The sequence below is a fragment of the Enhydra lutris genome, unplaced genomic scaffold (genome assembly GCF_002288905.1).
Source record: "Enhydra lutris kenyoni isolate GAN:26980312 unplaced genomic scaffold, ASM228890v2 scaffoldscaffold5, whole genome shotgun sequence".
NCBI classification, from domain to species: Eukaryota; Metazoa; Chordata; class Mammalia; order Carnivora; family Mustelidae; genus Enhydra; species Enhydra lutris.
Window position 1 is genome coordinate 44,648,156 of NW_019154089.1, and position 15,105 is coordinate 44,663,260.

General features: G+C 43.0%; 1 protein-coding gene across 1 annotated transcript in view; it reads left to right on the forward strand.

Moving 5' to 3' along the window:
- The first annotated feature begins 4,876 nt into the window (after positions 1–4,876).
- LOC111141228 (C-C motif chemokine ligand 28) overlaps positions 4,877–15,105 on the forward strand; it is a 29,422-nt gene continuing 19,193 nt past the window's right edge. The window contains exon 1 of the mRNA XM_022493647.1: positions 4,877–5,012. Coding sequence (XP_022349355.1) covers positions 4,949–5,012 — 64 coding nt within the window. The 5' untranslated portion in view covers positions 4,877–4,948. The remainder of the gene's footprint in view (positions 5,013–15,105) is intronic.

Here is a 15,105-nt window from a genome sequence, read left to right on the forward strand (position 1 = left end):
CCACAATCTAGAATAGAAGTTCAGAATTAAGAGGTGGGTTCAATAAAATACAATATCTCTGTATGATGAAATACTAAACTGCACAAGAGTTAAAAAGACTGGGTGGCTCGATCGCTTGAGTGTCAGGCTCTTGATCTCGGCTCAGGTCTTGATCTCAGGATCGTGAGTTTCAAACCCTGCATTGGGTTCCATCCTAGGCATGAAGCCTACTTTAAAGGGGGTGGGGGAGGGCATCTTTTCCAGCTGGTTCATTTCCAGACAGGGTGAAACGTCACTGCTCTGAGTGCCCTAAGCCCTTGCCAGTATTGGCACTTAGCAGACTATCTTATGGCTTGCCTAGTAATCCGGTCCTCCCTGCGCTGGAGACCGTGGCCCCTCTACAACATCTTGCACATAGGAGAGTCCCAGTAAAAGTTTAGTCAGTGTATGAATAACTAGACCTTCATAGAAAGAAGACTGGAAGGATATGCAACAACAGGTTAAGAAAGCTTATTTCTGGATATCTAAACATTTTCTTCCTTATATTTTTCTACACGCTCCAAATTTTCTACAACAGATCTAACATCATTTTGTAGTCAGAAAAGATAGCATACAATTACTAACATTGTAACTCAGAGTCTGCCATGAAATACTTGGACCCTGGTTTTTAATGAGATCCCTGTTTGTCTCTGCCCTGTTTCATCAAATCCATTAAAAATCAGAACTCAAATAGCACACATATTAAAAGATGATTTTTCTTGATACCAGAAGATTCAATGAACCAGGAGGTTCATTTACAGATGAACTGTAAATTCTTCTGAGACAAGACATGTTGATATTGTCTTTTTTTTCTTTTTAAGATTTTATTTATTTGATGGAAAGAGAGAGAGCATAAGCAGGAGGAGTGGCAGACAGAGGGAGAGGGAGACGCAGGCTCCCTGCTGAGCAGGGAACCAGATATGGGGCTCCATGCAGGGCTGGATCCCAGGACCCAGGGATCATGACCTGAGCTGAAGGCAGATGCTTAACTGGCTGAGCCACCCAGGTGCCCCTGACATCATTTTCAAAATAGTCCATCTATCTACTTATTTTCAAAACATATCTTCAAGAGAAGTTCACTGGCTTAATTTTATTTTGTGAAAGCTACTGTTTAGAAATTTTCATCCTCTTAATCCACTGCATTTTACCTACAGAGTGGATGGTATCAGGTATTTCTGAGGTTTATACTTATTTTTCTTTAAGGTGAAACGATTTGTTTTTTCCTGGTAAAATTTAAAAGAGAATTGTTTTTTTTAAATTTGCATCCTGACATCCTTAGCCAGGGACGTTTCACAATGGAAAACACAAAATGATACATAGTTTTAAGTTATCCTGAAACGGTTTCGTTCTATGGCTCTACCCTCCAACTATCCCCTAGATCCTAAAGGCACAGTTCCCAGGCTTCTCCTCACTTGGTTTTATAGAAGCTCCAAGCCCAGATAAAAATACTTAAATAATCAAAGTTGTTCTGCAGTTAAATGCTCTACCACTGAGCTATACCCCCTCAAAGTTGTTCTGATCTCACTTTTTTTTTTTTTTAAGATTTTGTTTATTTATTTGAGAGAGAGAGAGAGATAGAGATCATGTGAGAAAGGGAGACCATGAGCAAGGGGGACAGGCAGAGGGAGAGAGAGAGAAGCAGACACTCCACTAAGCAGGGAGCCTGATTCAGGACTTGATCCCAGTACCCTGGGATAATGGTCTGAGCCAAAGACAGGCTTAACTGACTGAGCCACACAAGCACTCCTGATCTCGCTTTTGAGACTCCTTCCAAGTAAATTCTGGTCCATGTTCACTACCTAGTGAACATCCTGTCACATATGTCACCCCATAACTGTAGCTTGTACCATGTGTTCCTCAGGCAAAAATTCCATCCTTCCATTTGCCCTCACTCCAATCGAACTGATCTGCCCAACATTCCTCTCATTCTTGTTACATAACAATACAGCAGAGGGTTTTCCAGTGGTTTATTGGTTCCTGCTGGTGGGTGTCAGGCTTGCCTTTTTTTTTTCTTTTTTTTTTTTTAAGTAGCTGTGTTATTTACTTATTTTTTATTTTAATTTTTTATTGACATATAATGTATTATTAGCCCCAGGGGTACAGGTCTGTGAATCGTCAGGCTTACACACTTCACAGCACTCACCATAGCACATACCCTCCCCCAATGTCCATAACCCAACCACCCTGTCCCCACTCCCCCACCCCCGTCCCACACCCCTCAGTTTGTTTTGTGAGATTAAGAATCTCTTATGGTTTGTCTCCCTCCCAATCCCAACTTGTTTCATTTTTCCCTTCTTTACCCCCCAAACTCTCCACTCTGCCTCTCAAATTCCTTCTATTGTCCAGTGGAAAAAAGTCTTGCCTGTTAACAGCAGGCTGACGTAACAGCCTTACCCCAAGGCGGTTGTTCTAATGGTGGTAATTTCAGGAGTGCTGCCTGTCTGCCATACCACCATCTCATTGCAGTGGCTCCCTGGGGAAGAAGCGGGAAGGAGAGGGAAAATGCTAATCACCTGAGACAATTCAAGGAGGAGCCCCAGTATTGTCCAAGTGTTTGCATTCAGTCCCTCTGCCTTCTTCCTGGAAGTCCCTTGGTGACATTCCCTACCGGAAGAGCAGCACATGGTGAAATGGAAACTGTCCCATCAAATAGAGAAGCAAATAAGAACACAATGGTAAGTACACTGAACCCAGCCTTCTTGTTGGATTATAAATGGAGCCCAGGGGCGCCTGGGTGGCTCAGCCGTTAGGCGTCTGCCTTTGGCTCAGGTCATGATCCCAGGGTCCTGGGATTGAGCCCCACATTGGGCTCCCTGCTCAGCGGGAAGCCTGCTTCTCCCTCTCCCACTCCCCCTGCTTGTGTTCCCTCTCTCGCCGTGTCTCTCTCTGTCAAATAAGTAGATAAAATCTTAAAAGAAAAAAAATGGAGCCCAGCCTTCCTGTTGGATTAAAAATCTCTCTGGGTTATCCAATAGTCACCCTTCATTCTATCTGAACAGAGGCTTTTTTCTACTGTGGAGAAGCAGGTCACCTCCACAGGTTCTCTGTGCTGTTTTCTAGATGTGTGGAAGGGACCCCTTGCTTGGTGGCAGAGTCTGGAACTGCTGCTCCGCGGGACTAGGTCTTCAGGCTGCCATCTTTGCCTGGACCCATGTACTCCAAAGCTCCCATTTGCTAGTTTATTATAGCTCCCGTCCTTTTTCTTTTTGCTTCTCTTTCTTTTTAAAAACTTTTTTTTTATTTTTTAAAATTGAAGTATAACTGACCTTCAGTGTCATATTAGTCTTACCTGAGACTAATGTACAGAATGTTTCAAGAATTCTATACAACTCAGTGTTCATCGTCAGTGTGCTCTTAACCCCCTTCACCTTTTTCCCCACCTCCTTATCCATCACCCCTTTGGAAACCACCAGTTTGTTCTCTGTATTTTAGGAATGTGGTTTTTTGCTTATGTCTTATTGTATTTGTCTGTTTGATTTCTTAAACTCTATACGTGAGTGAAATCAGATGGTATTTGTCTTTCTCTGACTGATTTATTTCATTTAGCATCATACCCTCTGGATCCGTCCATGTCATTGCAAATGGCGAGATTTTATCCTCCTTTACACCCAGCTGTTCTTAATGGTGAAACTGGAGCTTGTGTAAGTACCATGTCTTGACAGCTGGGGGACAATTCTGACCTTGCGCTCTTGACCTTACAAAGCAACTGCCCAATGCAAATATAAAGTAAGCTACCTATGTAACTTAAAATTTTCTGAGTAGTCATGAAAAAAATAAAAAGAAACAAGTGAAGTTAATTTTAGTAGTATTTTATTCTACTCAATATATCCAAATACATTTATACCCAATTACATTTCAGCATGTAATCAATATGAAAATTAATGAAGTATTTCATATTTTTTGTACTAAGTCTTTGAAATCTGGTATGTATTTTGTGCTCATAGTGCATCTGAATTTGGACTGGCACATTTTAAATGTACGGGGGCCACACGTGAACAAAGGCTACTGCACAAAACACAGCAATTATAGAGGAAGTATAGCAGGATTTTGGAGATTGTCCAGGCCGACTCCTTATTTACAGAAAAGTTAAGTACATACTCAGAGGTTATGCAACCAGTTAGTAAAAAAGGCAGAATAAGAATCCAATTATCCTCACCCTACCCTATGGTCATATTCTTAAAGCTGATTAGCAACAAAGTTGAACTAGAACTCACATCTCCTTATTCCTGCTCACACCTGCTCTGGACCTCTCTTTTCTACTAGGCAAGCCTAGAGGGAAGAAGAGTTTCTACCTGTCTTACTTTCCTCCTAAATAGACTAACAGCTCCACTGGAAATAATCTGGCTGTAAACCAAGACCAGAGTGAGGTTGAATTTTTCCATATCTTTCCACCAGATAATGTTTTTTTTTATGACTTGTCACCCTTGTCCCCGAAACCAGAAACTCTTAGTTTCACCAAGCTACTTAAAACACTTGGATTCCTTTAGGCCATGGTTCTCGATAGAGGTGTCTATCAGAATCACCTATGGAGCTTCCAAAGAACTCAAATGATGCCCCCCCACCTCCAATCCTGATTTATAGGTTTGGGGAGGAATTCAAGTAGATCACTATTTTTTAATGGTTCCCATGTGATTCTGATGCACACCCCCAACTCACAATGGCCTCACCCACTGCCAGATCCCCGCTGACATTGCCGGACCCCCAGGAGTCTGACCAGGATGACCTCACCAGACCAGACAGGTCGGGTCTTAAGAACGAACCTGGTCTCAAGGAAAGAAACATGAGAAATAGGCATCCCAGCACCTCCTGGGGCGGGGCTTCCTGGCTTCCTTTTCCTCCACATGTTCTGCTCCCAAGGCCACCTCCAGCCTCATTTCCTGATCATCTAGCCTCACCCGCAGCGCAGCCCTGGCTGGGGAGGCAGGCAGGAATGCAGCAGACGGGACTTGCTCTCATGGTCTTGGCCACCTGTGTGGCCCTTCCCAACTCAGAAGGTGAGTGGGGGTGCTGTCTCTCTAAGCCTCCAGGGGAAAGAGGGGGTACTGCTTCTCAAGATGGAGCTGGAAGGACTGAGGGGCTGGCGGCAATGTGGGGCATGAAGTTCGATCTCCTCGGGCAGGAATTTGCAATTACTTACAAGAGAGTGGCGTAGATTTAAGTTCTCGACCTTCAAGAAGGAAGAAACCTCATTTGAACAGGAATGGTAGTAATTTGCCACATGAAGGATGAGATTCTTCCGCACAGCCACTCTGAGCTGTGTTTCCTTTTCTGACAACAGTGTCTTAGAAAATCCCCAGGTAGAGGTTGGAGGAAAGCCCCTATTATTCATCTGTCTCCCCCCTCACCCTAGCCTGCTGCACTGGATACAAGTGTGCATGTTCTGACAGGAAAGACAGACTTGACCTTTCTCAGTTAGGGGTTTGGTGAGCAACAAAGTCAGCCCAGTGGATGCTGAAAACCAAAACTTCAATCTGACATTGAAAAAGGGATACAGAAGAGGGGCGCCTGGGTGACTCAGTTGGTTAAGCCTCTGACTCTTGATTTCAGCTCAGGTCATGGTCTTTTGGGGTCTTGGGGTCATGGGATTGAGCCCTGCTTGAGGCTCTGTGCTCAGCAGGGAGTTTGCTTCTCTTCTCCCTCTGCAACCCCCCCCCACCGGTTTCTCTCTCTCTCTCAAATAAATGTGTATTGGGGTGCCTCGGTGGCTCAGTTGGTTAAGCATCTGCCTTCGGCTCAGGTCATGATTCCAGGGTCCTGGGATTGAGACCCACGTTGGGCTCCCTGCTCAGCAAGGAGCCTGCTGCTCCATCTCCTTCCTGCTTCTGCTCTCTCTTGCTATCTCTGTCTCTCTCTCTCCAATAAGTAAATAAAATCTTTAAAAAAAAAAAAGTGTGTCTTTAACAACAACAAGAAAGGATAAAGGATAAAGAAGATTGAACCATACAAATTATATCAAAGGGAACTTAAATTGTGAATTGCTAACTTACATATGGAGATTATAACTGCATTTGGACCAGAAGCAATGTTTTCTACTGTACGTAGGAAAACCTAAACATAAGTACTTATTATTTCACTGATTTGACTCTTATCCCCTTTATTCTGAATAGATTCTCTAAATCCAGAACAGAGGTGAAATGTAAGTTTTGTTTGGTCTGCTTTGGAAAACATTAAACCAACATTCAAAAACAGAGATTTCAAAAAATAAAAAATAAAAACAGAGATTTCATATACACATTCTCACACAGACACACAAATTGGATTTTAAAACTTCTCTTGAAAAATCATAGCTGGCAACAATGGTTCCAAGTCCCGTGGCAAGAACTGGCTGGAGCAGACCAGTCTCTGTCCTTCTCTGAAGTTGGCTCTCATCCTCTTAACTGCCTGGTTCCTACAGGCCTTTGTTCAGAGGCCCCAGTACAGGACCCCTGTGTACTGGGTTATATGACTGAGTACAGAAAAAAATCTGTGTGATCTCTTCTTCATTTATTATTTTTTTAAGATTTTATTTATTTATTTGACAGAGAGGGAGAGAGCGAGAGATCACAAGCAGGCGGGGGGTGGGGGGAGCAGGCTCCCCGCTGAGCAGAGAGCCGGATGCGGGGCTTGATCCCAGGACCCTGAGATCATGACTTGAGCAGAAGGCAGAGACTTAACCCACTGAGCCGCCCAGGCACCCCTTTTCTTCATTTCTATGAATCTGTCTTATCAAGACAAAGACACAGTGTGTCATTTTATATGTTTCTGTAAAATTTTTTCAGAAAAATGCACCATGGAAATTTTAGGATTCACTTTCACTGTCTCTCAAAGGCTTACCTGCTAAGGTCTTATTCCTAGTTGGCAATGCAAAAATTTTTTTTTCTTCCCACATAAAACTGTGAAGTAAAAGTGTACATTTCTTCCTTCAGCTTCCTGTTTCCAACAGTCCCCTCAGCAAGAGCAGCAGCCCCCCTATCCCCTGCCATGGGAGAGGAGGACAGGCAGAGGGGCAGGGGTAGTAAGGGACCCCCCTGTTGGACCCAGGGCCAAACTTCATGTGGGATGGAGTCCTGACAAAGAGGGTGGGACCACAATACACGGAGATGTTTGAAAAAGGCAGAGTTGATGAGGGTAAGAAAGAAAGAGAACGGAGGAGACCCCAGAGGAGACCCCGGTGACCTTCTGGATTATTCCCAGGACTTTTTTCCAAAGGTAGTTTGGGCCACAGGAAAAATCACATTGTCTGCGAAGCACCAACCCTCTGCCATTTAAAAATGAGCCATCCCTGAGAGCAGTTGTGGAACCGAGAGTGGCAACCAATGAAGGGCTTTCCATAAAAGACATCCACTGAGTACCTCCATGTCCCACGTGTCCTGGGGGAGGGTCCAAGGGATTCCTGCCTGGGAGCGGGAAGGCAAGAGAGGAAGGGGAGTTGGGGACGGGGGAGAACTGAGCAGGGCAGGGAAGGGGGAGCAGACAGCTTTGGCAACTGTCACAGGCGGGGGCTGGGGATCAGGAAGTGGCCTGTGCCAGTCTGAGACTTGGAGAAATACATTTTGTTCTTACAGGGCATCAACCGTTCCATTATCTTAGTGTTGCCTGTAAATGACCATTTCAATGTTATGGCTCAGTAATTGGCATTCCCAGAGTGTTATGCATAAATCAGGAAGCAGTTGACTTGCCTGAAATTAAAAGGCTTGGATTCCACCCAAAGGTAGGAGGGCAAGCCCTCTAGCTGCTGACGTGGCTGCTGGAAACCAGAACTCATTACTGAGTCCATAAAAATGTCTATCATCCACCCTCAGTGGCCCTGAGCCAGATTATTTGAAGCTGCAATCTAGGGCTTTGTGGGCCTGGCGTTTTGACTGTACATTGAGACTAAGGCTCCGCCTGTGTCCAGCAGACTCAAGGTGGCAGATTTTTCTTCAGAACCCAAATTGACCTCTTTTTTCTGACAGCCTGTTTTCTCAGAGTAGAATGGCCCTTCCTTACGCGGATACTTGCTAGGGACTTGCTGCTGGCATCCTTTTTTTTTAGATTTAATTTATTTATTTAAGAGAGAGAGAGAGAGAGAGAATGAGCAGTGGGGAGGAGCAGAGGGAGAGGGAGAAGCAGACTCCCCGCTGAGCAGGGAGTCCCAACTAGGGCTCTATCCCAGGACTCAGTGATCATGACCTCAGCCAAAGCCAAGAATCAGCCACTCAACTGATTGAGCTACCCAGGCACCCCCCCCCCAAAAAAAACCCCAGGGTGTTTTAAAATGTTCTTTTTATATCATAATGAATGACATAACGGCAATCTTCTCAAATCAGAGTCGTATACAGGCCCCTTTAAAGGAAAACATTCTTTTTTACTCTCAGTGATGACCTTTAAATTATTTTACCATGTTACTTGATATATAAACATGAAACCAGTTATAAACCCCCAAATAAATTTAAAATTTAAATAAAAACACAACTACAAAGCCAAGAATATTTCAATATAATAATAATAATTTAAATTAATATTAATGTTTGGTCAAAACTAACATCATCATTCCAAACATGAATATAACACGGATTCTTAAGATGCAGATTTTGAGTTGTATGTGCATATATTACCACGTTCAGAATGAGAAGTGTTTTTTTCCCTACCACACACCCAGAGGCCCCCTCCTATGAAACCCAGTTTGAGAAATACTGGCCAGACTGGAAGAGTCACTTTGGAATCCAAAAGGCCAGGTCAAAATTCCAAATACATGAACTTGAGAAATTGCTTAATTGCTCTGAGCCCGTTTTCTTAGTAGTAAAACAGGAACAATAATGTCTCTCTGACCTAGTTATTCTCATCATTAAATGAGATAACATAAGGAAAGTGTTTGGCATAGAGGAGGTGCTGAATAAAAGTCAGTTTTCAGGGTGCTCAGTTAGTTGAGCCTCTGCCTTTGGCTCAGGTCATGATCCTGGGGTCCTGGGATCCTGGGATTGAGCCCAACATGGGCCTCCCTGCTCTGGGGGGAGCTTGCTTCTCCCTCTGCAGCTCCCCCTGCTGTGCATGCTCTCTGTCAAATAAATGAATAAATGAAATCTCTTTAAAAAGAAAAAAAAAGTAATAGTTTCCTTCCCTTTCCTCTCACCAGATTCTATCACCAAATTTTTAAATTGAAATTATGACAAGTCACACAAATCAAATAATTTAATTCCTAAAATTATAAAAGTAACACGTACTCAGTATAAATTTTTAAAATAGAAAATATAGCATCAAAAATATGAAAGTATCCTTCTCCATTCCTTTCATCCCTCTCCTCTATCCAGAGGTAATAACCCCTCTGGGTTTTGTGTATCCTTCCAGAACTCTCTCTGTGCATTTACAAATATGCATACAGATTTTTAGAAACATAAAAAGAACTATTTACACAGTACCTACTATTTTCTTCATTTAATTTTTAAAAAGATTTTTATTTATTCATTTGAGAGGGAGAGAGAGAGAGAGTACAAGCAGGGAGAGCAGCAGAGAGGGAGAAGCAGGACCCCCCACCCCCACCCCAACAAGGAGCCCAATGCCAGGATCTATCCCTGGAATATGGGAACATGACCTGAGCAGAAGGGAGATGCTTAAATAACTGAGCCACCCAGGCACCCCTTCATTTAATTAACCATAGATAAGAGTATAACTATTTAACACATAGCCATTTCTTAAAAATTTGAATCACTCATCTTAAAAACAACATACAAAATTCTGGGAATAGTTTGAAATATTGAGGTTCCATTTATTTATTCATTATCAGCGAGAGTCTTATTAAGAGACAGAAACCTGACAAAAATTTGAACAGGGAAAAATTAATGTACCAAACGATTAACTATATCAAGAGATGGGCTAGAAGGAAGCACACAGAGCTCTAAAGCGTATGGGGATGGATAGGGCTGTTATTGGGAGGGCTGAAGTGGAGTTTTGGAGGGAAGAGATCCTCCCCCTGTCCCGCCCAGCTGAGACCCTGTTGGAGAGGGCACAGCCACAGCTCACGGAATGGCCAAGAAATCCCTTGGTCTGCCCTCCAGACTGCACGGGGCAAGTTCTTCGCAAGGAAATGTCCCGCTGGAGACATTGTGCCACCAAACCTCCTGAGCGGGTGCGGCCAGCGGTCGTGCGCTACCAGCGCCCCCCACCCCCAGAAGCGGCAGCCCACCGGGGTGGGGCCGGCGTGAGCCCACCCAGGAGGAGCACCTGCCGCCTGGAAGGAGAACCCCTGCTTGCAGCAATGCCGTTCCGGGGTCCTCCATGACGGAGTTTAATGGCAGGCGAGCTGGTGAAGGAAAAACATTTAAAGGGCTCATGTTAATTCCACAGAACTGGCAATTAAGGACGAACTTGAAGCTGAGAGGAAATGGACAATGGGCACATTTCACAAACGCTTAATATTGACACTGGATACCCACTATGGAGCAGGCAATGCAGTTTTGTTTCTAGTTATTATTATTATTATTATTATTTTAAAGATTTTATTTGCTTATTTGACAGAGAGAGAGAGAGAGAGAGCACGCGCACAAGCAGGGGGAGCAGCAGACAGAGGGAAAGGGAGAAGCAGGCTCCCTGATGAGCAAGGAGCCCAGTGCGGGTTAGATCTAGGACCTGGAGATCATGACCTGAGCTGAAGGCAGACGCTTCACTGACTGAGCCACCCAGGTGCCCCTTGTTTCTAATTATTGAGTGTTTAACATTTGTCACTTTGTTCTAAACACTTAAGTATATAAACCCATGCAACCCTCATAACACTCCTGTGAGGTCGGTGCTATCACCACCCCCATAGGACAGATGGAGAAACTGACACAAAGAGAAGGAAGTAACTCATCCAACATGAGCTAGTAAGTGGTAAAGCCAGGGATTGAATCTGGTTGTTTGTCTCCATACACTTAACTACTGTGCAGTAATGACTCTTAGCATGTTACTCTGGCTCAAAATTATCCCCATCCCCTTCAGGATTATCCCCCAACCACTCCAAGTGTCCATGCTGTGAGAAGTACTAATGACCAAATGGCTTCATATTTAAGTAAAGGAAAAAGCCTCATTCTCTCTCCACTACCCAAACATTATCCCATCATTCCAAAAAGGATCTGGGAGGATATTATTCAGGCATAGCAATTTCATGCATCAATGCTTGGTAAGTCCTTCCTGTTTCCTTGGTGTTAGCAGTGGACACCTTCCTTTGTAGGCATCTGCAGTGTGATGTAGCTCCGTAAGGGGTGAAGTCCACTAGAATAGGGAAATGTATCCTTAACCAAACACATTCAAGACATTGTTTATTTACATATTGGCCTTCTTAAATGGCACTCACAAATTTGAAATACTGACAGCTGGCAAGTGAATCTTTCTTATTGTTTTGTTCTTTACCCTGGGAATCCTTTCTCTAATGGTAGCATAAAACTTTGCTTTGTTTCTATTTTACTGTGTTCTTTATACCAGTGTTTTTCAAACTGCATTTCTAATAAGCCCTCGAGTGATGCCATTGCTACAGCTCTGGGAACCACACTTTGAGAGGCCAGAGACTATACAATACATCTAAGTAAGAGAGGAGGCTGGTTCCTCATTCTATAATAACAGGATCATTTCCTTGAAACCCAGAATCTAATTTTTATATTACAAATTTGATGTGTAGTATTTTAGCGTTCATCTTAACAGATATTGAGCAGGAAATTTTTAAAGCCTTCTTACAAAATTGGATCACAGGCAGAACCAAATCATGGACAGACATATTTGGGAAATGACCCACCCAACTCTCTGACAATACTGGAAATATTACAATGACAAAACCCAAATCCAACAGACTCAATAACACTTTAATTAATGAGATAAACAGTCATACTTTTTAAATTAACATATAATGTATTGTTTGCTTTAGGGGTATAGGTCTGCGAATCATCGGTCTTACACAATTCACAGCATTCACCATAGCACATACCCTCCCCAGTTTCCATCCCCCAGACAACCTATCCCTCTCCCCCCAACCCCCAGCAACCCTCAGTTTGTTTCCTGAGATTAAGAGTCTCTTATGGTTTGTCTCCCTTCCCCGTCTCACTTTGTTTCATGTTTTCCCTTGCTTCCCCCATGACCCCCTCACCCTGCCTCTCAAATTCCTTCTATCAGAGAGATCATATAATAATGGTCTTTCTCGGGGCACCTGGGTGGCTCAGTGGGTTAAGCCGCTGCCTTCGGCTCAGGTCATGATCCCAGGTCCTGGGTTCAAGCCCCACATCGGGCTTTCTGCTCAGCAGGGAGCCTGCTTCCTCCTCTCTCTCTGCCTGCCTCTCTGCCTACTTGTGATTTCTCTCTGTCAAATAAATAAATAAAATCTTTAAAAAAAAAATGGTCTTTCTCAAACAGTAATACTTTTAATGAGATACTAATATCTTTAAATTATCAAATATAATGGACAAATGATTTATCATATTTAGTTGACCCCTAATCCTTAAGAGACAGCGGAGGGATAATGTTTCTGAAAAGCATGTGTAATTTAAGGACATTTGGGACATAAGACCTTGATCAAATACAGATAATCTTATCTCCTTAAAAAAAGGAAAATTATTTTAATAGTATTAAAAGGCTTAAAACAAGATACAATGAAATTAAGACAGAAGAGCTTAGTTCCACTTAGGAGACATTTATTTAGCATGAATACCAGGTACTGTGCTAGGTGGTGTGGTACAAATATATACTGTGGGTGCTCACAGTCTAAAGACACAGTCATAAACTCTTAATTTTATATATGGCAATGACAGGAAAGCACAGGATGTTGTGGGACCAGAGATTCACATAAGAAAACAGCAAGACTAGGAAAAAGGAGATAATTAATGACATCTTGAACTTGGTCATTGGTTAACAGGGATGGAGAGGGGGGAGACAAATCTGAGAAATGTTAGAGTAAAACGTACAGGAGTTTGTGACTGGCTGTGGGGAGTGCAGAAGGAGGATGGAATGACACAATGGTTTCTGGGTAGCTGTAAATGACCATTAAATGAGATGAGAAAAGGAAAGGAACAGATTTTCAGTGGTAAGAAATAATGCCTTCAGTTAAGTTTGGGGAGCCTGTGGAATATTTCAAGTGTATGTTCAACAGCAGTTGAATATATGTCAGGATTATTGGGGTAGAGGCTAGAGTAGACAAAGATATTTTCAAGTTACTGACACAGGTAGTAATTCAACGTATGAGAAGATGTGAGTGGAAAGAAGAGTGGAAGGTCAAGGTGGAACTTTGAGGACTGCTAACTATTGAGGAGAGGGCAAAGGAGGAGGAGTTCGAGAGCAGAGAATGTAATTTCTCAGTATTGGGAATATTAGGAGAGATTAGTGTCTTGTCAACCAGGGATATGGAAAATTCCCAGGAAGGAATGGGTTCCAATGTTACACGCAGCCAGGAAGACCGGAAAGATAATGTTAGACAAACATCTGCTCTTGGAAGCATCCTGAGGGCAGGTACTTTGACTAATTTTTGTGTATTTAGTGCCTAGAACAATGAGAGACACAAGGTAGGCACTCCACAAATGCTTATGGAATTTTATTGACCTTGCAATCACTTTCATTAGTAAAATGATAAATTTACTCAAATGATTCAAACTCAAAAACGTTTGTGAGATGGTGTTGCTATTTTTCCAAGGGAGTTCTCCCTTGACATAATCCAGGCTAAATTTTCAGTAAAAAATAAAACAAAATAAAGGAAATGTAGAAAACTTATCAGTCCAATGAAGGAAACGGGGAAAATGATAAAAAGAAAACACAAAATAAGGTGTATAAGTAAATTTAACCACAAGGTTAGTGTCACAACATTAATATCAGAAAAGCATAATTTAGGCAAAAACTTGCAACTGGACTAAAGGAATGTTACAGGAGGATAAAGAGTATCAGTTCACCAAGAAGGTACATATAAGACTGTCATGCAAGTGCAGGGTCCAATTTCGTTTTTATTGAAAATTGTAGTAAGGTTGATCCCTGAACATCCCAGGGTTAGGGGCCCCCATGTCACCACACCCTAGTGGAAAATCCCCACCTGACTCCCCAAAACTTTACTAGGAGTCTACCATTGAATGAAAGCTTTACCAATAACATACACAGCTGATACATATTTTGTATGTTACATGTATTATATACTATGTTCTTAAAGTAAGATAAAGAAAATATTAAAACCATGAGGAAAATACATCTAGGGCACTGTATTTATCAAAAAGAAATCCCTTACAAGTGGACCCACACAGTCTAAACCCATGTTGTTCAAGGGTCCACTGTATTTTATTCATCAAAGACTTTTTTTTTTTAAAGAGTCTTTTTTTTTTTTTTTAAGATTTTATTTATTTATTTGGCAGACAGAGATCACAAGTAGGCAGAGAGGCAGGCAGAGAGAGAGGAGGAAGCAGGCTCCCTGCTGAGCAGAGAGCCCGACTCGGGGCTTGATCAGAGGACGCTGGGATCCTGACCTGAGCGGAAGGCAGAGGCTTTAACCCACTGAGCCACCCAGGCGCCCCGCATCAAAGACTTTTTCTGTATAAACTTTTATTTTTAAAAAATTGTCTAAAAATATTATTTAATCTCAATTACTGAGTTTTGGGGGCACTCATTTATATTTTGCGCCTGCTGCACCTGGGTGGCTCCGTTGGTTGTCCGCCTTCGGTTCAGGTCAGGATCCTGGGGTCCTGGGATCCCGCCAATGGTCTCCCTGCTCAGTGGGGAGTCGGCTTCTCCCTCTTCCCTTTGCCCCTCCGCCCTGCTCATGCTCTCTCTCAGGTGCTGTCTCTCTCTTAAATAAATCTTAAAAAAAAAAAAAAAAAATTGCCCCTGAGGCTAGTGCCTCACTCCGATCCCGGCTGTGGACAGAAGCGTACTTGTGTGCCTCAGAAAATATAACCCCAAGTGATATATTGCAAGATCGTAACCAAAAAATCTGACATAATCTCGACAATAGTGTTAGATTTTTAATATACTCGCATCAGACACTGCTCAATCAAAAAAACTAAATTCTCCCCGCAGCTCTATGACGGGGAGGCGGCGGGAGGCCAGGCCGTGTTCGGCCCTCCGCGCTGTCCCTAGGACGCCGGGGCAGAGGCTGGACTCGCAAGCCGCCTGGGGAAGTCCCACGCCAAGCAGAGC